This window comes from Scatophagus argus, chromosome 16, assembly GCF_020382885.2.
Source record: "Scatophagus argus isolate fScaArg1 chromosome 16, fScaArg1.pri, whole genome shotgun sequence".
NCBI lineage: Eukaryota > Metazoa > Chordata > Actinopteri > Scatophagidae > Scatophagus > Scatophagus argus.
Window position 1 is genome coordinate 744643 of NC_058508.1, and position 23247 is coordinate 767889.

At 41.3% G+C, this 23247-nt stretch overlaps 1 protein-coding gene across 1 annotated transcript in view; it reads right to left on the minus strand.

Moving 5' to 3' along the window:
• abcc1 (ATP-binding cassette, sub-family C (CFTR/MRP), member 1) overlaps positions 1-18931 on the minus strand; it is a 39867-nt gene extending 20936 nt beyond the window's left edge. The window contains exons 1-13 of the mRNA XM_046414815.1: positions 18747-18931; positions 12189-12365; positions 9829-9957; positions 9106-9243; positions 8831-8956; positions 8021-8082; positions 7279-7410; positions 6685-6912; positions 5707-5884; positions 5287-5448; positions 1798-1890; positions 1322-1525; positions 824-970 (exon numbers count right to left, since the gene is read on the minus strand). Of these exons, the coding sequence (XP_046270771.1) occupies positions 824-970; positions 1322-1525; positions 1798-1890; positions 5287-5448; positions 5707-5884; positions 6685-6912; positions 7279-7410; positions 8021-8082; positions 8831-8956; positions 9106-9243; positions 9829-9957; positions 12189-12365; positions 18747-18794 (1824 nt within the window). The 5' untranslated portion in view covers positions 18795-18931. The remainder of the gene's footprint in view (positions 1-823; positions 971-1321; positions 1526-1797; positions 1891-5286; positions 5449-5706; positions 5885-6684; positions 6913-7278; positions 7411-8020; positions 8083-8830; positions 8957-9105; positions 9244-9828; positions 9958-12188; positions 12366-18746) is intronic.
• Between the last annotated feature and the right edge of the window lie 4316 nt (positions 18932-23247).

A 23247-nucleotide genomic window follows, 5' to 3' on the forward strand; every position in this document is an offset into this window, starting at 1 on the left:
TGATATATATATATATATATATATATATATATGATGTATATGTATATATGATATATATATATATATATGATATATATATATATGATGTATATGTAATGGCGACCTATTCTGTTTTCTGTTAACATAGGATAAGATGAGACAAACCTTTACTAGCCCCACAGTGAGGGAATTCTCAATAATGAAATATTATTCAGTCAAAAGAAATGTTGATACAGAGCATATTAGAACATACAAATATTCACCGACAGCATATTATGTGTTTTCTAGAGTATTTAAGTTAAAAAAAACACGATCTTTTCCTAACCTTAACCAAAGTGCTTTGGTTGCCTAAATGTAACCTAAGACCAGACTCTGGACTCAAATTGTGGTTTCTGGAGTCAGAGTCCAACATTTTGCAAGCCTGCCATCAATTCCAACCACCTACCTGCAAATCCCATGCAGCACATAAATTTAATGTTTGATTCAAGAAAGTAAATGTTATCTCAGAACATAATCCAGTTTCAAACCATCACAGACAGGGTGGAGGGCAGATATCTCAGACAGATATCTCAAATCATGAACAACTTTGAAATAAAGTTGTTCTTGTTTGTAATTTAGGTTGACTGGCCCATTAAGACATTCTGAGTTCTGACCTGGATTCAGTCCTCTGTGTGTTATTTCACCTAAACAGCGAGTCTCGCTCAGTGATGGCTAACCACAACTCCCAACTTCTCCACAACTTTTTTTCTTGCTACTTAAAAATCAAATATGAAAGGCTATCAAGTGGATGAATCACAACAGCTGATGGTGACTGAGTACTCAGCATGTACAGAGGCAGACTAACCTGCACCATACTGCTGATGACCATTGGCAGCATGTTGAGCGGAAAACGGAGGATATTGAAGAGGGCCAGTGACACAAAGGCCTTTTGGGCATCAAGCACATTATGTTCGTCAATCAGGACATACACTGTGAATGTGGCCAGGGCAACCTGTACAATGATTTAGTAAGAGGGAGAGAGATCACACAGAGACAAAGAGATCGTAATGAGATTATTTTTTTCAACATTATGAAAATATGCTCTGATTGCACACATTTTTAATTTTCATAAAACGGAATAAATGAAATTTCTCAACATAAGACCTGCAACTTGCTTTGAATTTTAGACACTCTGTGACACTTGTGATCTTGCCATTCTGTCACCTCTGTATAAATGCTGGTGCTCAATCTTAGATGTCTGTACTAACTGACCACAATGATGCAGCCCAGCGTTATTTTGAAAGAAACTATACATTTAAAGTCTTCATTGTGGTACGTGTCTGTCCCTCTGTTCTGGACTCACCAAGAAAGGTGCACAGACCCAGGTGAAGGTGGACACTGCAGCCAGGTAGGCGGCCTTCTTCAGAACCTGCAGCTCACACTCACGAATTTCTGACACCTTGTCCTTGAACGCCAGCTCCCAGGCATACAGCTTTAGCACCTTGATTCCATTCAGTATCTCATTCATCAGCTTAATGCGACTGTCCTTACTCTTCATCTGAGCCACCTGCTCAACACACACATGTACACAATACATATTTAGAGAAACACAAGCAAGCCGCAGAATGCCAACTGACAGGTTTAACTGTAGATCTTCATTGCTTGCATCCTTCACAATTTAACACAATGCAGAAAAACCACTGTCAAATACAAAGAAATACCAGTGACTAAACCAACTTTGTGAGGTAGGGCTCTGTATTTCTTGGGAAAGGCCAAGAAGTTGACTTAGTCATTAAGTTCTGTATGGCTTTACAATTTTCATACATGTAGAAGTCCCACCTGGTAGGTTTTGGTTTTCATTGCGATAACAGCATTAACAGGAACCATAAGAACCATCACAGCCACTCCAGCCAGCACAGATGGTCCCAGGTTCTGCACGGCAACAAATAAGAAAAAACAATGAGAACATATTAAGGAACACTAGCTTTCCACTTCATTACACCCTTCATATTCACTATTCGCTTTATGCAGCACACTGATCTTTAGGACACATACTTCCCACACATTTCTAATATGGTTTCCATGTTTTGCTTACATTTTCGTCCTTTACAGAAAGATGTTCGTTAATGATTAAGGTGATAACAGATTCTTTACTCTGTTGGGACCTCATACCATGTGCTGTGATTAAAACCATAGTGAGGCTCACACGTAGCCCCAGAACACTTTTACATCTCTTTGTTAAACAAGCGCCAAAACCTCAATAATCACACCTGGGCTGTGAGGTTTGGTTTAAATTCAAACTCTGTCCTCTAACTGGATGAGACACACCAGAAACCCCAGTGATCCCGGTCCCTCCGGTGATGTCATGCGGGTGATAAAAGCATTCCCACTGCGCTCCTCCTTTTTCACTGTCGTAACTGTGACAGCTACTACAGGCTTTCCTTGGTGTTCTGGTTATTGAGGTAGTACATTAAATCAAGCTGAATTGTTCCATTTTAAGACTGAGGCCACACATCTTCAACTTGCTGGTTGAGCAACAAGACTTTGTTTGTTTGTTATTCTGTTGTACCCCAATCCAAGGAGATAGCTGCACCAAATCAGCTGATCTTCCGTGGCCCTTGGAGGACGAACAGACATTGTTGAGGAAGGAATAGATTATGCCCTTTTCTCCAGTTGAGTCAACTCTACTGTTTTTCCACTGGTCCTCACCAGAGCAGTGAACAACAGCCCCACCACTTTCAGTCAAGGATTGCAGAAGCCACACCAGTGGAATCCACACGCATACCCCGACTGCCTTGGAGCAACATAAACTAAGAGGCTTATGTCTGAGCAGAGACCTAGTTTAGACCTGTGTATTTAAATCATTATTGTTAATTGTGCATTGTTTTTGTGCTGTGCGCTGTACAGCTTGTTATTTGCTTGCAGTTTGGTTTGTTTGCACTCACCATTTTGTGGCAAGTGGTTTTGTTGAGCCTACCGGCGCCAAGCCATGAACTGAGAATTTACCACCTGACTAGTATCAGGCCAGCCAAATGTCAGTCCGCCTGCCTTGTTACCGTGTGGTAAAATAGCACAGCCTATTGCTCCTTTGCTCCGCTAACACCCCTACACATACTTCAGACATCCACAACTATCTGAGTGTAGGGATCACATGGCAGCATAACTGTGACAACTGCTGGCTTTTAACAGCTAGTGCTTGGATTCAGCGCTTCACTGTCCTTTTGATTAATGTTGCTTGCTTCAACAACTGTTAACCTTTCCAACCTTTAGCTTCCAAGTGCTCCACTCTCAGTCACAAAATGGAATGATAATTGTTTTAATAACAACCAAAGTGTCTCCATTACATCAAATCTTTGATCATATATTGTGTTCTTAACTTATAAACTTAACTACAGTACAGTATAACCTTAAAAGTGAAGTTAACCAAACTCTCAGCTAAACCATGAACTCTGAGTTGATTTGATGTGAGATGGAAAACTCTGAGTTTTCAGTTTCAGAACAGCTGATCTGTGTTAGTTCAATCTACTCCAAGTAGCTGGACTGGAGTTAAGCCTGTGCATCACGACAATAAAAGGCTATCATCAACGGAGCCCTGATACTACGATTCACCATGCAACAGCCAGTGAGAAAAAGGGCCCCCTATTTTTCGTGTGTAGAACTAGATAAATAGATCTAGAAGTCCTCATGCAGGCATATGCTGATTATGAGCATATCTTTCGCTGTAAAAGCAACACGGCGGCAGCAGCAGTGAAGGCCAGAGAACTGGCATGGGGAAAAACTGCTGCTTGAATCAGTGCAAAAGCTTAGTATTTGATCACTCACAGGTGAAAACTGGTAAAATGGTATTGAATCTAAAAATTAAAATGAGGAAATAAAGAATATGGAAGCAGCTAAAAAAGAAATATAAAAACATAATTCAATCAGGTTAGGCTTAAATTTGGGGGCACCAGAAGTGCAAAAAGCAGTAAGTGCCAGGTATACAGTAATTGATGTGCCCTCGAGCAAGGCACTTAACCCCCAATTTTCTCCCCGGGCACTTGAAAATTGCAGCCCACTGCTTCTGTGTGTTCCATTGCATGTTGCATCCAGCTTGGGATAAATAAGGTAAATAAAATTAAAAAATAATTAAATTGTCATTTATCTACTAATCTAAATGACTAAATGCACAAACCCAAACACACACACATATACATATACAGTCAAGCCAAAAATTATTCAGACCCCTGGCAAATTTTGACTTAAAGTTACTTTTATTCAACCAGCAAGTTTTTTTTCTTGTTCGGAAATGACACAGGTGTCTCCCAGACGACAATAAGACAATGTACAAGAGGCATCATTGTGGAAAAAAATAGTTCTCAGCTTCTATTTACATTTGAACAAAGCCGCAGCCGCAGGTCCTCAGTGAGCTCCTTTGTCTTAGCCATGACTGTCCACAAACCAACTGCAGAACTGCTGTTTTTCACCTGTTGAGCTGATTAAAACAGCTTTTCCCAATGAATCAGGGTAATTAGGATGCTTTAGAACAACTTGGACTATTTGGACTGCTATAAAACTTTGGATTTTCCTATAGACTGTGACAATTTGCAAAGGGTGTGAATAATTTTGGACATACCACATTTTGTTCAAATGTAAATAAAAGCTGAGAAATATTTTTTTCCACAATGATGCCTCTTGTACATCGTCTTATTATCTTCTGGGAGATGCCTGTGTCATTTCCAAACAAGAAAAAACTTGCTGAACTTGCTTGAATAAAAGTAACTTTAAGTCACAATTTGCCAGGGATATGAATAATTTCGGCCTTTTCTGCATATATCCTCCTCATCTCAATAAAAGGACATGCCATTCTAATAGTAACTACTTGGTTGGTCTCCACTAAAACGTGCGTGACTGAATGAAAACTCAAAGTTTCCTGAAGAAAACCTGTTCCCAACCAGGTTATGTTCACAGATTAAGTTACCATGGTAACTTACTCTGGGTATAAGTTACCTCTCTTTCTCAAATGGACTTGAGTTACCCCTCTGTCTCGGGTTTGAGTTCTCTTCCTTACTGAAATGATTAACCCAGAGTTTCCCTTATTTCAGACTTAATTTACTCAGAGTTTTCATTAAACTCGCTATCTGAAACAGGCCCCAGCTCATTATTAAAATACAGCTGCAGTTTGTTGCTGGTCAACCAGAAGACATTATACCCTAATTGCCAAGTGCAGTTACAAATGTTTATATTGACCCAAATTTCTCAAATCTGGTCAAGCAAGACCACCGTTGTAAAGAGATGTTAGTGGATGATGAACTTGGACTTGTAGAGTCTGTAGTTGCTCTGTAATCCTACCTGCCAGAGAAAGTAAAGGGCCAGCACCACCTGCAGAGGGGCAGACCATATCATGTTGATGTAAGTGATGAGGTCCATGAAGCGCTGAGCATCTACCGACATCAGATTTACAATCTCGCCCACTGTGGACGTGCGCCGTGCTGCGCTGCTTATAACCACTGCCTGAAAGAGCAAATCAAAGGAGGAAAAAGCCCCTACTAAGGTTAGTCTAAGTATAAATTCATAAAGAAAACATGCACACAACTGACCATGAGTAAAATTAAACCATGAATTAAAAAATGTTACTCTAAGTTTGAATCAACTTAGAATTACTGTTTATGCTTAGAATATCATGATGGTGAAGTTCGTGCTTTTAAATCTTCTGTTATCTTTATAATCAGCAAAAAAATCACTAATATGTAGCATTAAATTTGCCTGTACCTTCCTGTAGACAGCTCCAATGATGGCAGTGCGTAGACGCATGCCTGAGACAAAGCAGACGTGAAAGTACTTCTGAAGAATGAGTGACTGCACAGTGGTACATATGAAGAGCAAAGCGGTGTAGAAGTAGCCCTGCCAGGAGGGGGCGCTGGAGTTGTTGACAAAGTCAATCAGCAGCCTGGACAGGATTGAGTGAAGAAACTGAACATTACAGACATCTTAACACTAAGCCTTAATTAACCCACAAAGTGCTATACATCTGCTTTTCAGCACAACTTCAACCAGACTTTTTACTTTTTGACTCTGTCATTATCCTGTTGTGTTCTTAAGGTTTGTTCATTTTAGTCACTTCTGTAGATTAATGACAAACTATGTCTTTGCTTGCCTCCCGTCCCTTGCCCCCTTGTGAGCACGGCACACTTCAACAGATCTGATACATTTGTACCAAAGATTTGGTACAAACAAAGGTGTGTATTCTTTCAGTAGGACAGGGGCTTTACTCTTGGACTGTCCTGTCAAAGTCACCCAAACAGTCAAAAGTTTTAGTTAGTTAGCTAGTTAGTTGCAGAAAACAAAACTAAAACTCCATTTGGAATCTGTCTCTTGCTGTTAGGGCCAGGAAAAATGTAGTAGGAGGATAATCGCAATGTATGCAACACACCATCTCTATTATGGAAGTCTGCTTCTAACCGTAACTAGCTAGTTAGCTCAGTTAGCTGTGTAGCTAGCAGTCTCATTACTGTTAGTTGACTTTGCCCACACTGAGAGCTCAGGGGACCATTCATGGGGGAGTGTTGGTATTTACACCCGTAGCAGAAGAGTTTTGGTCCACTGAGAAAAGGGGGTTCTCAGGCCTGGGCTAGGGGATGTGATAGTGCCAGTCAAAGTGCCATTGCTTTCAGTTTAAATGCTCATTATTGTATTTTGCATTTTCTCTATCAAAGTGTTATCAATATTACTTTTAACACCGTGTCTCACCGAAGGATCTCGGGTCCAATGAACATGAGGACATCGTGGATGATCTTATAGAGGCAGGAGATGAGGAAGAAGGGCCCAAAGGTCAGGCACAATGCCCGGAACAGGGATGGTTCCTTTGTTTTGCGGGGGGTTTTTACAATCAAGATCTCAGACTCCTCCAAATTTCGGCCTTCTTTGCCCTCAGTGTGTTGGACCTGCTTGGGGGAATACAAAGTTCTCTGCTCTGTCCTGGGAAGAAAGAACATCAGGAAAGACAGACTGCTTAAATATTTTGAAATAGTTTGTTGAAATGATAGTCAGAAATAATTTGCATTCTTCTTTTCTATTTTCACCGTTAGTGAGCATTCCTCTAAAATTCATAATCTAAAACCAGAATACCATTTAAATTCTCAGTGTCATTACAAAATAGCTTGATCTTGAAACTGATCTGAACTGTCATTTAATCACTTCTATTGTACCAAATGAAAGCTAAATATTGCTGTTGCCATGTACATCAAATCTGGTGAGTATCTAGCATATGCAGTTTTATCAAGGTAACAATGTTGCTTTATATGTTCTTGCAGCAGTCATTCTCTGCTGTAATGAGCTCCTGACCTTTTGACCTTTTGACATTCTCTGTTCCAGCGATACACCAGCTGTGGAACCACTCTCTGGGAGCAGTCCTCTGCGTTTAGAGACCACAGGTCTTTTTCCTGCAGTGGGTGTTTGTAGCCCATCACCAACATACTGGTAGAGACAAATAGACGAGGAAGGAGGAGGAGAGAAACCTTACAGTCCAGTGATACCATACACCACAAAGGAATTGGGAATGAATAAAAGGGAATTGGCTATCAAAAGGTCAAAGGTCTCAATTGCTTACATAATGCAGTCACGTGGCGTAGGTGGCACAACACATGCCTCCATCATCAGTGTACTCATCTCTATTCAGTTTCAGTTTGTCAAAAGGGACACACTTAGATAATCTGGCCTGCTAAAAATGATAAATGATCAATGGGTAACTGTAGCTCAGAGGTAGGGTGGTCAGCATGACTAGAAAAGTGCCCTACAAGCTGAGGTTCCTCCTTTGAGATGCTTTGCCTGGCCTTTACGTGATTTGTCATGGACTAATGAGGGAACAGGCCCTAACTGGCCATGAAACTGCGAGTCAGCAATGTGTACCATCATTTATGAGCCTTCAAAAATGTAAGTGGGTGTATGAAAAAGCTGTAATTCCTAAATGGTTAATGCCACGCTTTAGTCACACCTCTTGAATTAATGCTGTAAGTCTCCACTTGACTGACTTCTTGAACGTTTTCATTTAAAATTCTCACAACCCAGATATGAATCATCTGCTCACCTAGTGATCCACCAGAAGGTTGTTCGAGAGAGAAAAGAAGCTCCGGGTTCAGGGCATGGATTCTGAAGACAAGATCAGCCAATTAGCGTTTAGAAAGAAAGAAGCAATCACTGTGACCATATGCTGTATTTGAAGAATGTGAGTCAAAGACACTGTGTAAGCTGAAAGAGGTAGGGGCTTGCAGTTACATTTAGTTACTGGCTGCTGATATGCCCTTTCACCAAGATGGTCAGCAGTTGGAGCTACAACAGCTGTGACACACAGTTCAAAACAATTATTCTCAGAGTCATAATTTCAATTCAATTCAGCTTATTTATATAGCGCCAATTCACAACAAAAGTCATCTCATGACACTTTCCAATTAGAGCAGGTCTAGACCAAACTCTTTAATTAAATTGTAATATAGATACACATAAATTAGTTAAATCAGAATATACAGACAGGATACACATAATTTAAATTTAAAGGGGACATATTATGAAAAACACACTTTTTTTGTGCTTGTGCACATATATTTCTGTATTTGGACTGCCTTCCAACCCACAAAATGTGGGCTATAATAAGACAATCCAGTGACTTTTGCGTTCATTCAAAGTTCAATTCAAAGTTCCAACAAGCTTTACATTCTGGGGGGCACCGATGTCCGATTTTGTTTGTTTGCCCCATTGGAGAGTTCTACATTTGTTCATAAAACTTGAACAATAAGAAATAAGTATCTTATCATCCAACCTACATCCAACAGAGAAATCAGTTTTGTTTTAGAGGAGCAAGAAGAGAAAGAGAAATGTTTACAGTGTGAGGTACTCTCACCAATTCTTTAATAGTCTGGGAGAAGAGAGGCGGCTGGTCAGTCAGGCAGGACAGGAAGAGAGCAACCAGCAGCAGACCATAGTAGATAAAGAAGGTGGTGTACCTCCACACGCAGACCGTCGATTGCTTTTTAAAAAAATGAAGCTTTTAAACCAAGGGAACATGCTATCATAAGATATCATAAGATATTGCTTTGCTAGCAGTACATTTGCTATAATACTGTCTATTCTGAAGGTAACTATGTTTAAGGTCTTGGGAATTTGTTCAAGACTGACCTGGTCCAAGGCCTGGAGGATCTTGGACCTGAAGATGACTGTGGCACACACAAGTGCGAGCAGCCAGTAGATCAGCATTACCCCAGACGACTGAACGCCTTTCATGCGTTCATACTGGATTAACAATGTGGCTAGCAGCTGAAACAAACACATACAAATTGAAACACATTTATAAATCTTATTTGACATAACATACAAATATCACTTGAAACAAACACACCCCTATTACTGTAAGATTGTTTTCCATGCTGTGTTAAAAAGAGAGTCAGTACATATTTTGGAATATAGTCAAGTTGAAAAAGGTTCATCTAGTCTTAGATACACCTACACATTTTTTTTGAACTGTTTGCATTACCTGAATCCCACAGTCACATTTGAGTTTTATGAACATTTGCTTAGGGCTACACAGAAGAACGCATTTCATTTTCTTTAATGGGGGTACATATATATATATATATATATATATACACACACCACACTTATGGAAAACACACTTTGGATTTCTTTTTAATCACACCTTTAATCTTCATAACAACACAATAAAATGAAAGTAAAACTAAAAAAGCCCTCAATTTTACTCATTCACTTCCAGACAAAAAAAACAAAAAACAAAACACTCAGGTAAAATAAATTTGCTTAAAAAACCAAAACTACACTAAGAACTTCTAGGAGCATTCCCAAAATAAATTCTGGCTTTTTTGTATGAAAAAGCCAAACTCTCACCATGGTGAAGCCAAGTAAGGTCGGACTGACAAGGTGAACAGGTGCAGGGACAGTGCTGCCATGACTTCTTTCCCAAAAAGAATAAAAAACATCTGACCAGCAGACAATCCACAGCAGGAGGCCAACAGCCTGTGGGAAGAAGAGCAGCTCATAGCTTTTTGGTATGTGGTGACATGAAAAAAACAAACAAACAAACAAACAAAAAAATCCAACAAAACAATTACATAGTCATGGCTTTCATTTTTTTCCTTTGGTGTTACCATTGTCCATAAAAATGTGAATAGATAAAATTGTATTGATACCAGTGCCATTATCAATTCTCCTTATCAGTCTGATTGTCTATAAACTATAAAAACTAACTATAAAAATTTGAACATTCAGTCACAATGGCTGACTTCTCTTTTTACCTGTATTTAGGTCATGGCATCAAGAACTTTCTTTTTAAGTCTCTGGAGTTACATATGCATACCAAATTTCATACTTCTATGCCCAACATCAAAATTGAAGTGCTAGAAGCGAAGTTGTTGAAGAAGTTTCACCTCTCACCCGAAAGGCTTCTTCAATTTTGAGAATGAAGGGGAGTTCCAGCTATTTAACCTTGTGTGTGGTTGTCACCTTGGGGAAGGTCTTGAGGGTTGTTGACACTCCATGCCATCATGTGACATGTGACTCATTAGTGAGTCGCTGTCCAACTCCATCATTTGAGTCATTAGGGTTACATGAGGAATGGTGCAAATATGGGTTAAACCGTCTGGGAAGAGAGTAGGTGTCGTATGACACCATCTCTGTTCAAAGATGGATGTTCTATCTGGACATAGATGGCCTCTTTCACATCTCTTTCAAACCATTTGTCTTTGTCCAAAATGTGAACATTTGAGTCCTCAAAGGTGTGCCCCTTATCCCTGAGATGCAGCTATACAGCCGAGTCCTGTCCAGATGAGCTAAATCTCCTGTGCTGTGTCATGCATCTGTGGAGTGGTTGTGTGGTTTCCCCTGTGTAAAGGTCTGAGCTCTCCTCACTGCACTTTACCACATCTACCACGTTGTTTAGTTTGTCTGTAGGTGTTTTGTCTTGAGGGTGGACCAGTCTTTGTCTGAGGGTATTTCTGGGTTTGAAGTGTGTTGACATGTTGAGCTTTGAAAAATCTTTCTGGGTGGGTTTCCAATAGACCTCAGCGTTCAAGATTCCATCGTTCTCAACGGGCACCATACTGTCCAGAAATGGTCATGTTTTCCCCCTTAGGATCCTCCCTGGTAAATTTAATGTTATGTTCCACTGAGTTGATGTGTTCAGAAAAAAATAATAAAATCATTTCTGGACTGTATGGTACTCTTTGAGAACGATGAAAACTTGAACACAGAGGTCTACCGAAAACCCACACACACAACCTTTCTAATGAGAAGTAAAACGTCTTCAGCAACCTAAAGATTTCTAGCACTTCATCTACCATGACCCAGATGACTGAGAACCTACATTGACCAAATACAGAAACCTACATCATGTTACCTATGCTCCTCTTGGGACAAGTGTGCCAACTTTCAGAAGTTTTTAAGCATCCCTACCCTCTGAAACACAAATTCCTGTAGCAATACAAAATATACAACATGCTACTTCATCTTGACATTAGGTGGCACTATGACTCAGCAAATATTGTTACATTCTTGTATTCTGGGCAGAAAGGTGATCATATGCATAAAGTTTGAGCAAGATTGGACTCAAAACTTCCTATTTTTTGGCAAAAAATTCTTTCAAGTCCTGTTGTCAAACTTTGATGCCCTGTAACGACCATGTTGTGCAATTAAATACAAAGTTTTTGATAACTTTTGATCCTTAATGTCTTTTGAAAACACTGACCAAGTTTGACATTGATCGGATCAACCCTTTAGGACGATTTTGAAAAACTGGAAGAAATGTGATTTTTGCCAATTTTCGCAGAAAATCCAAAACGGCTGACTTCCTGTGCATCGTAGAGTCAACCCAAGAGAAATTATTGTAATTGGGGATGAGATACATATGTCTGCCGAATTTCGTGCATGTTGGTCGAACGGTTTAGTCCTGCAAACTCATTTTGTATCAAAAATTTCAAGGGGGCGCTACTGAGCCAATTTTTGCAAGCTGTGTCTAAGGACCCATATCAGATCGCAATTTTTGCCAATCCTGACAGGTTTGCTAGATAAAATTGAGTTTTCATCTATGGGAAAGGCCTCGTACTTCAAATAATAATAATAACAATAATAGAAAAATCCTATGAATAACAAAAGGGTCCTTGCACTTTTAATGCTTGGGCCCTAATACAATAAATAGTATGTGACAATTGCACAATTACAAAAATGGTTCAAGATAATCATGGGTCACTTACAGTTTTACTTTTGTTGAGGTGACTCATACATATGTAGCCATGGTCATGGCTGTAAAGATAAATGAGGTAGACAGGGGCACACAACCAGAGGTAAAAGCACGGCAGCCACGTGAGGACAGTGTTCTGGAAGCACTGGGTGAGGTCTGGGTTAGCAGTGTACCATGTACGGTTCCAATCCTGGTAGACACAAAACAAAACAAGAAGTTAAAGTTAAACTAGTAATATCGCCTTCTTTACATGTGGTTGATTTGCAGTCTAATAATAATAATACAGATGCTTATACTCACTTTCTTTGTGAACTCTTTGGGAGACCAAAGAACATAAATATACACATCAAAAGCATTAAAGTGATGCATAAACTTCTGCGATTCACCAGCATTTTATTTATATACATGACTCCTGATGATTGCAAAAACTGTTCAATAAGTTGGTTAACTGTCTTTGTTTGCAAAACATCAGCGTGAACAGGAAGCAGACCAGAACTGAATTGAAACAATGTATCATTTTTTCCCCTTGGTCTGGAAACAAATGAATCAAATCTAGAGGTGTGAAAGCTGCCCAAAGGATAAGTTATCTAGCAACCGAGAAAATGGAAGGAGAGAAATTGTCTTCCCTGAGAATGGTCAGTATTTTCTTTCTTGTTGAATGGGAGAGATTTTAGTTTTATTTGTCTGATTCTGAAGGGTTACTGTGAACAGAACATGCTGGCTGATGGTGATGTTTAGTAGAAGTAGGAGTAGAAAGCCGTGGTTATCATGGTTCTGTGCAAAATAAACAAAATTGAGCGCTACTCCATATGAGGCACATAGACCCACAAACACACACTAGTGTTTCTCATAACAAATCGTCACATTTTCAATTACTGGGCTATGGTAATAAGTATGTGTATGAATAAATATATATAAGAAAATGATAAAAACTCTAGTACGTATTGCCCACATTGTATGAAGATCACGTCGCCAATATGTGTTGGTTTAAAATGCAGACTGCCTGGGGAAAAGAAACTGTTCTTTAGTCTATTTGGTTTTATTTTTGTTTTGAGTAACCTGTAGTGCCTGCCACAAGGTGACAGGTCAAACAGGTAATGTCCAGAGTGTGGTTTGCCTTTGAAGATCCTTATTGCACTGGAGAGGTAGCAAGTATTAGCAATGTCTTCCAGGGAAGAAAGGGAACAGCCGATGATTTTTTTGCGCAGTTTAAATGATGCGTTGTAGAGCCTTTTGTCTGCAGCTGAGCAACCTGCATTGCTGTGATGCAGTATGACAGGAGGCTTTCTGTGGAGGAGCAGTAGAAGGTGACCATCAACTTTTTCTGCATACCATTCCTCCTTAGGAGCCTCAAGTACTTTGTTCAAATTTCCTGAGGTGTTTGCAGACCATATGAGGTTGTCAGATATGTGGGTTGCTAAGAATTTGAAGGTGTGAAGGATTTCCAAAAGTCCCTGTTGATGTATAATGGAAGGAGGTCTGCTCTGCTTTTTCTAAAGTCTATGATGAGTTTGACTTGGCTTGACCCCATCCCTGTGTAGGCAGATTCAACTCTCCCAGAAATGAGTCCAACCACAGTGCTGTCGTTCATGGTACTCAACACGCAGCCTTTGGGGTAGACCTGTCACGATAAGCAATAACTCAAGTAATCGCATGACAAATTAAAATGAGCTCGATAATTTTGTAGGCCGCAATAATTCCCATTTGCATGCTTGTTTGTTTTCCTTGTGTCTCTCTCTCTCTATCAAAGAGACTGGATGAAAAAAGCTTCACTCCAGGACATCGGTCTTGACTGACCCCTCTTGTTTCCTTAGGGCAATGAGGAGTGAACCCTCGTGTCATCAAGCCAGAGAAAACGCTAGTTGAGATTTGGAAAAAATAGAGATGAAATTGGTTTCAAAGCCGAGCACGACAGCTGCAGAGTGGGAGCACTTTGGATTCAAACCGAATGGCCGCGGTGAACCACTTAACCTGTGCGAACCAGGTCCATTTTATTTATTGTTTTTGTTTATTTATTTTAGATATTTAAAACGTCTTCCACTTCCAGTATAAAATGTTCTTTAGAAATTAAAGTTTTTTTGGTCTTTGAAAGGGTGTTACTTGCAGTATTATGTCATTATCATTATATTAGTTGAAAATGGTCTCAAAACAACAATATTATTATTTATTACAATAATTTCTGGGACAATTTATCATCCAGCAAAATTTGTTATCATGACAGGCCTACTTTGGGGAGCAAGTGCTGAGCATGAGTGTGGAGGAGAGGTAGGGGCCGAGCTTCACAGTTTGTGGAGGGTTTGTTAAACAGTCCTTAATGCAGGTTTGTGTGGGGAGGTTTCTCCCATTTTTTCCTGTTAAAGGTTTTTCTGGGAGTTTTTCCTTAGTCGATGTGAGGGTCGAAGGGCAGAGGATGTTGCTGATGTTATGTTAAGCCCTTTGAGACAAACTGCTTGTAAAAATGGGCTATACAAATAAAGTTGACTTGTCTTGTCTTAGGTCAAACTGTTTGTTTATTAGTATGTTAAGGATGACTGTGCTGAACGCTGATTCTGATTGTGATCACAGAACTGTAGTCTAAGAAGAGCATTCTCACATAGCTCCCACTGTGTTCCAGGGAGTTCAGTGCAGTGTGGAGAGCTGTGGCGATGGTGTCCTCTGTTGATCGGTTTGCCCTGTAGCCAAACTAATGCGGGTTGAGGGTTGGAGAGAGGCAGGCTTTGATGTGCCAACACCAGCCTCTCAAAGTACTTCATGACTATGGGTGCGAGTGCAACCGGTCTGTGGTCATTCAGGCAGTCTGTGGTGGGTTGCTTGGGGACAGGGATGATGGTGGATGACTTCAGGCAGGACGGGATGATGGCTCGTGTGAGTGATAAGTTGAAGATGTTAGTGAAGACCGGTGAGAACTGATCAGCACATGCCTTGAGTTTTCTAGGTACTCCATCCGGGTCAGCAGTCTTTCTCGTGTTCACTGTCATAAGCACCTTTCTCTTTTCATGTTTCTGCACAGTGAATGTGGTGGTGGTGGTGATGGAAGGTGGGATCAGTGTGTGTCAGTTGGGTGCCTTAACCTCAGTCCTAGAAAAGAAGCAGTTTAGCTCCTCTGCCAGTGAAGTGGTCCTGTTGGTAATGTGCTGAATTCCCTGACAGACTTGCCTTGTGTGTGTCATTGCCTGTGAAGTGGTCCTCGATTTAACTCTTTTACACCCATTTGGCATCTTTGATACCTCTCTTCAGGTCAGCTCTGCCTGTGCTGTGGAGGGTCCTGCCTTCAGACCTGAAGGTGATGTACCGGGTCCTGATGTGTGTTCATACTTCACTCTTCATCCAGGGCTTCTGGTTGGGAAAAACCCGGATGCATTTCTTCACAGTGACATTGTCAAGTCTGATGTGATTGTGACTAGGGCTGCACAATATATCGAAAATTTATCTTCATCGTGATATTAACATGTGCAATAATGATCAAGAATCCTTGAACTGCGATAATTTCCCATTCAACGCATTTACTTTAATTGCCCTCTGGAGACTAATACATTTTTTTGAATTGACTTTGTTAGAATTAGACAGAGGAGTTCAAAAAAGCTAGCGCTAGCCACTGCAAAAACCAGTCCAGCAGACATCCATTCCTCAGAGTTTTGTAAGCGCCACAACTTATGAAAAACATCAAAGCGCTACAAAGAAATAACGGAGGCCGTCACACGTTACTTGGTAAAGGACATGGTGCCTGTGAACACAGTGAGTAAAGAGGGCTTTGTAAGTCTGATAAACAAGTTGCACCGAAAATACCAGATTCCATCATGGAATTATTTTTCCCAAGTTGCCATTCCAAAAATGTACAATACGTGTCAGAAGATGGTGAAAGATGAGCTGAGTCAAGTTGAGAACTGAAAAACTAATGAGTCATTTCATTTAATGAATTGCTAATGGACAAAACCGGTGGCTTTTCTTGGTCAGATTTGTTGCTTAAGTCAGATGCACTTTTTTTCAATAAAACTGGCTTGTTACAATGTAAATAACCCTTTTCATTTTTTTACTCAGTGTTCATTCACTCTTCACCTGTCAACAGAGCAAACCTAAAGCAGAAATACATTTAAACTAAACTTCAACATTTGTTTATATATTGCGAATCATATCGCCATTGCAATATTTAAATGTGTTATCGCATATTGCAAGATTTCCTGATATCATGCAGCCCTAATTGTGATGTACAACAGTACAGTTTGTGTATGCAAGTCCCATTGTTCGAATAAGGACCATTCAGTTAGTGCTAAGTATTCTTGGAGCTGGTAGAGAGCTCCCTCCGGCCAGATTTTTATAATCCTTGTATCAGGTTTTGTTCTCCAAACAGGGGTGTACGCTGGGACGAAGAGCCGTGAGAGATGGTCACACTGGCCAAGATGTGGAACCAGCACAGCTCTGGATGCATGCTTTATGTTTGAATACATCTGTTCAAGAAAAATCGTCTTTAAGCATGCTTGATTAAAGTCTGCAGTGATGATGTGGACTCCTTCTGTATTAACATTGGAGTGGTTTAATATTTAATATGTTGTTTACAAACAGATAAACTTGGGGCAAGTGGGGTGAGAGGATTAACACCTGTGCAGACATGACGAAAGAAACACAAGACAACAGTTTTCATTATTGATTATCTGTCAGATATTTAGTGTTCTTTAATTATTTATGTAATTTCTGATCTGCTCTGCTGATTAACATACAGCTGATATGATTGTGATTTACATACATCTCCTGCACAGGGCCCTTGCTCACCTGGACAAGCTTGGGAGCAATGTGAGAATCATGTTCTTTGATTTCTACAGCACTTTCAACACTATACAGTCTGTGCTGCTGAGGGACAACTTGTACATCAGGGGTGCACCAGCACCTTACAATATGGCTACTGGACTACCTCACCAACCGCCCACGGTATGTAAGGGCAAGGGATTGTGTGTCTGATATGGTGGTCTGCAGCAGGGGGGGCAAACAGGGAACGGTCCCGGCTTTGTTCCTTTTCACCCTCTACACTGCGGACTTCAGACACAACACAATGGAACTGTCACATGCAGAAGTTCTGTAATGACTACAGAGTACAGATTTCCTGTGGACTGGTGCCAGTGGACCCGCCTCCAGATCAACGCAGGGAAAACAAAGGAGCTGGTGGTGGAATATCAGGGGGCACTTCTCAGGACATTTTTCGACTCTGTGGTGGCATCGGCCCTGCTCTACGGACTGGTCTGCTGGGGCAGCAGCATTTCTACTGCAGACACGAAGAGACTGGACAAAATCATCACAAAGGCCCACTCTATCCTAGGGAGCCCTCTTGACCCAATGCAGGTGGTGGGAGAGAGAGAAGGATGACAGCCAAGTTATGCTCTCTGCTGGAGAGTGACTCCCACCCCCTGCAAAGGACGCTAGCAGCACTGTGCAGCTCCTTCAGTGAAAGGCTGCTTCATCCCAGGTGTGTGTAGGAGCATTACCGCAGATGCTTCCTCCCTACTGATGTGAGACTATACAGACCCCATGCACGCCACAGAAAACTGAATGTCAGCAAATCATTGCACAATAACCCTCCATCTCTTATTACAATACAGTAACTTTTTTCTGATAACTAGATCTCAGTGCTGCCTTTGACACTGTTGATCACAGCATTTATCACACAGATTAGAACATGAGACTAGGATCACAGGGACAGCACTAGGCAGTTTAAATCATATTTATCAGATAGATTTCACTGTGTTCATATTAATGATGTTTCCTCGTCGCACATAAGTTTTAATCTCTGTGTTCCACAGGGTTCAGCGCTCGAGCCCATCCTATACATGCTCCCTCTAGGAAATATTATTCAGAAACATGGCATATGCCTTTTCCATATTGCTGAAATATGTAATTAGATTAGCCCACAGACATAAAGAAAACCAAAACAGAATTGTTCAGATTTCACGTGAGACAAAAAGTATGACAACACTTCGCACTCCTCCTCTACTTGCCATCTTTTCATCAGCCATGTTTCTATTTTCTTTTTTTTGGGGGGGGGGCAATGTCATGTGATCTACCGGCGGCAAGCTCAAAGGGCTAAAACACAGTCGAAAGAAGGCAAAGTAAACCTGGAACGTTTGTCTGTGGACTTGAAGCGAGCTGAACACAAACCACTTCCCAAAGAGGTTTCAGTTCGGTTTCGGTTCACAGGGGTCTGAGTGCGTTTGCTGTGTTCACATACGCACAAAAATGCTGACTAATCGCTCTGAGCTCGTTTGGACGGCTGAATGGAACCAAATGTGAAGATCCCCTAAGGCCTGGGTAAGAGGTTGGCAATATCCTTCTGCAGCATTGAAGTTATACTGTATAACTGAACTGAATTACACAAAGTTACACCGACAAGTGGTTAGGCTGGTCATTCAGGGAATCCAGACTACGGGATAACTCTTTATTTAGCATACTATGCATACTGTTTAAACTAGGAAATATAATTTACCGGAGGCAAGTCAGGTCTGTTTGCATGTGCCAGTCGGTAGCTTATGACAACAACTGCACACGCTTTCAAGATAAGAGAGAGAAACGTGCGAAATAAACTCACCCAAAACGGATCGGAACTGTCCACACTGCAGAATTTGTCAAATCCCATTTTCCGCGACGTGTATGGGAGTTCAAACCCCGACTGATTAATAGGAGGTCAGTTTTGATTTCATAACCCGATTCCAAAAACGGACCCAGTGTTTTGTGGCCGGCGTCTTCTTCTTCTACTTCTTCTTTAATGCTGCTTCTTCTTCTTCTTCTTCTTCTTTGTGCTGTTTGCCAACAGCAGTGGCATGTAGGCACATTACTGCCCCTTCTGAAACGGAGTGTAGCTCTTCTAAACGTAGCTCACGAAACTATATTTTATACTCTTAAAATATAGTAAGTAAATATAGTCATATATCCCACATGCATATGCCCTCAGTTGTAGTTGTAGTTTCAAATGTAGTAATTGTTTTATTTCAAGTTTCTAGTCTGTTTTTAAGAATAAAAATCATGTACATATAATGACAAGAAATGTAAAGTAGTAAGGTCCTCTGAATGCTAAGAACTGTGCAAACTGTCAGTCTCCCTGTTGGTTCCCAGGAGTACATGGACTGTGCAACCCATGTTACAGGACTGTTTGTTCCCAAGGTTGATGGGGCGTTCACCTAAAACTGTTAACATCAGAGATACTGGCATTACAGGATGAACAGGCATGGCATGAATACAAGCACTGATCCTGTCATCTGAGTCTGGTGATTGGTGTGGGTTTTCCTAATGATGCCCGGGGGGGGGGGGGGGTGGTTATGAGAAGGAGCACACAAACAGAGGTGCATAGCAGCAGCAGTAATACCAGAAGTACTGGAATTGTAGATAATGATAATGACAATGAAGTATGCGGAAGGTACTATGATGATTATGATAATAATAGTAGTAACAATAATAATGGTAGTAGCTGTACAGATGTAAGAGAATTAAAATAAAGTATGACCAAACAGGAGCAATCGCGGTAGGTTTCGAGCAGTCGTGGATCAGCGGTTAGGGTGTCGGACCCGTAACCGGTGGATCGCTGGTTCGATTCCCCGTATCGGTGTCCATGGCTGAGGTACCCTTGAGCAAGGTACCTCCCCGGGCGCTGCACGCGGTCGCCCACTGCCCTGGGTTTGCTGTGTGTGTGTGCACGTCATTTGGGTGGGTTAAATGCAGAGCATGAATTTCGTTGGAGTGAGTTTCCTCCAATGACAAAATATGTCACTTTCATCTTTCATCTTTCATCATCCAACCACGATCCATGGGAACCTGCGAGACAAGAAAGCACAAGGGAAGTTGAGTTAGTAATATGCATTAATGGGACATAAATGTGTGCAGAAGGAGAGGGAGAGGAAGAAAGAGGTCGTGGGTGATCCCGCAGTCTAAGCCTATAGCAGCAGAACTAAGGTCCAGCCTCGGCAAGCCCCAATTATAAGCTGTATCAAAGAGGAGGGTTTTAAGTCTATTCTTGACCATAGAGAGGGTGTCTGCCTCCTGGCCCACAAGTAACCCTGTCTACATGTACTTTAATAACCATACTTGTATGTCTTACTGTATTGCGTTGACTTGTCTATGTTATCTCTGTATATAATGTGGAAATTGTTTGAATTTTTTATATTTTTCAGCAGGCCTAACAACATGAGAACGACATTACTAAAAAGACAAATAAAACAAAATGTCAACTCTGTCAGCTGTCAAAAATTTTAAATTTTCATGTCATTCATCCGTTCAGTTTCACTTTCCATACCACCTCAATTTTAACATTTTACGTGAGTGAAATTATAATAATGAAATTATAATGAAATGCTGTATCATTCATGTGTTTTTTCATATGCTGTTGAAAATCACTATCCTATCAATTCTATTCAGTTCGATTTCGGCCCGTAGGGAGAACCACACCGCTGATAGTCAGTGCACAGAAGAATGACAGGCAGATGTCAACAGTAGACATTGGGTTGGTCATAGAGCTGGCTACAGTTCAACATGAAGATCTGGATGGAGAGATACCTGCAGAAAGATACAGAGAGAGAGAAAGGGAGAGAGAGACACAAAACTACGAGGAGAACTGGACACACAGTTAGTGACATAAAATAATGAACTGCATGTTAATCTGACGAGGGGAGAGGATAGAAGAGGAAAAGGAGGAGGGGAAACTGCTTGGTGGATCATGTTTGTGTCCCCCGGCAGCATAGGCCTATAGCAGCTTAGCTATGATAGAGATTTAAAGATTAACAGTTAGTCAGACCTATTCTACCTGTGGCTATATAGCATGAGGTGAGTGAAACTATGCCTACCAGCCCTACACACTTTATTTGGTGCTAACTATATGCTTTACTAAACAGAAAGGTTTTAAGTTTAGTCTTAAAAGTGGAGGTGGTGTCTGCTTGTCGAACCCAGATTGGCAACTGGTTCCACAGCAGGGGTGCCTGATAGCTAAAGGCTCGTCCTCCCGTTCTACTTTTATGAATTCTGGGAACTGTAAGTAAACCTGCACTCTGTGATCTGAGTGATCTATTGGGAATATATGGGACTATTAGATCCTGCAGGTATGATGGGGCTAGTCCATTTAGGGCCTTATATGTAAGTAGGAGAATTTTAAAGTCTATTCTGAATTTTATCGGAAGCCAGTGAAGAGAAGCTAAGATGGGGGAGATATGATCTTTATTAGGTTTTTATGTATAACTCCTCTTTTTCTATGTGATTCAATTAATTTAAGTGGTCGGGGGACAGACACAGTCTCTATGGGATATTGCAGAGAGGCGTGTAGGACTGCAACTCTGCTTCCTGGTCTCAGCTCTGAGTTGTCATGGTTTTGGTTTAATGAGAAACTCGGTCAGATTTCTCAATATGAGAGCCAGCGACTGAATGGTGACATGCAGCTAAACATGTTGGAAAAATGAACAGGTTTGGGGTGAACCGTGGACTTATGCTTCCTCCGTACAGTCACCCAGCCTCCCTGGTTTCCTTGCTGCTCGGGAGCTACCTGGGGCCGGCTAGAAGGAGCTACACTAGGTCGGTCTGCACTGGCTAATGGCGGCTGGCTAATTACAGCAGATAATGACTTTATTATCATGGTGCGGAGCCACAGTTCTAGTCTTGCCTCCAGGGCCACAAATAAACTATAACTATACATGTAACTAAACATGTGACACACTGAGCAGGAGAGCCACAGAGAAAATATCAACAGCAATAGATAATTGTTAGGATTATGGAAATGTACATGTCTTTTTCCTCCCCTCCCCTCCCCTCTGTTCTCTATGTGTTGTGTGAGTGTGGGTGTGTGCTACCTGGAGCCCATCTGGAGCACAGTGGGGCTGTGTTTTTCTCCCATCCGTTCTCCACATCCCAACACACTTGTTCCAGATTAGGCCAATCATCTCCACCCAGCCCCTACTCCATTTAATGAGCAAATATTGTCATTTTACACAGGGCAGAAGGGTGATGAAAAGTCTCAAGTTTGGGCCAGACTGGACTCTGCATGACAGGACAACAGCTGAAACTTTTGATAACTTAAGATCTTTAAGTTATAAACACTCTGGCCAAGTTTGACGAAGATTGGATCAAAGTGTAAGATCTCCAATTTATGCCAATTGTTGCAGAAGAGCCAGAATGGGTGACTTCCTGTGCATCATAGAGTGTCAAAGCAAGAGACATTATTGTAGGTGGGGATGAGTTAGATAAGCCTACCAAGTTTGGCCATGCAAACTGTCTTCTCATCTCACCTCTGCAACATTGCATGGTCATTGGGGACAGTGCCTTTGGAGTGGCACACTGAGGTGGTCCCCTGAGGGTGTGTTTCAACCACAAAGGGATCACACTCCTCAGCTTCCCGGCAAACCTTATGCCAGGGTACAGGAAAGGAGAGTCTGTCTGATAGTCGAACCTCTGATTCAAGGGAAACATTGTGGTTTTCATCCTGCTTGTTTTGTGGCCTTGGAAAAGGCCTTGTCCCTTGAGGCATCCTCTGGGGAGTTCATCGGGAATGTGGGGTGGACGGTCTGCGCTGCCAGCAGTAAGTCAAACTTGTTCCCAGTTAGGGTTGGGCTCTGTGAGGGCTACCCTGATTTAATGATTAAACTTTTGTTATGTTTTAGTTCACTTAAGGCATCCCTTTGATCTTTAGGTAGGTTATTATATATGAAGAAGAAGAAGAAGAAAAAGAATCAGCTTTATTGGCAGTATATATATTTTTACATACACACACTGAATTCGTCTTCTACATTTGATCCCATCCTTAGTTGAACACACACATGCAAATTACAATGCAGTGAAACACACACAGAAGCAGTGGGCAGCATGAGCATATTGGGGGGTTAAGTGCCTTGCTCAAAGGCACATCAGCCGGCTAATGGAGGGGGAGAGCATTTGTCGCATTAATCACTCCACCACACCCAAATTTTTCCTGCCCGTCCGGTGGGGGAATCGAACCGGTGACCCTCCGATCACAAGCTGCTTCTCCAACCTCTAGGCCACGGCTGCCCCTGAACTGAAAGTGGTTTGCATTGAATTGAATTGATGTATGGCTGGAGCAACAATGTGTCTGTTTTAAC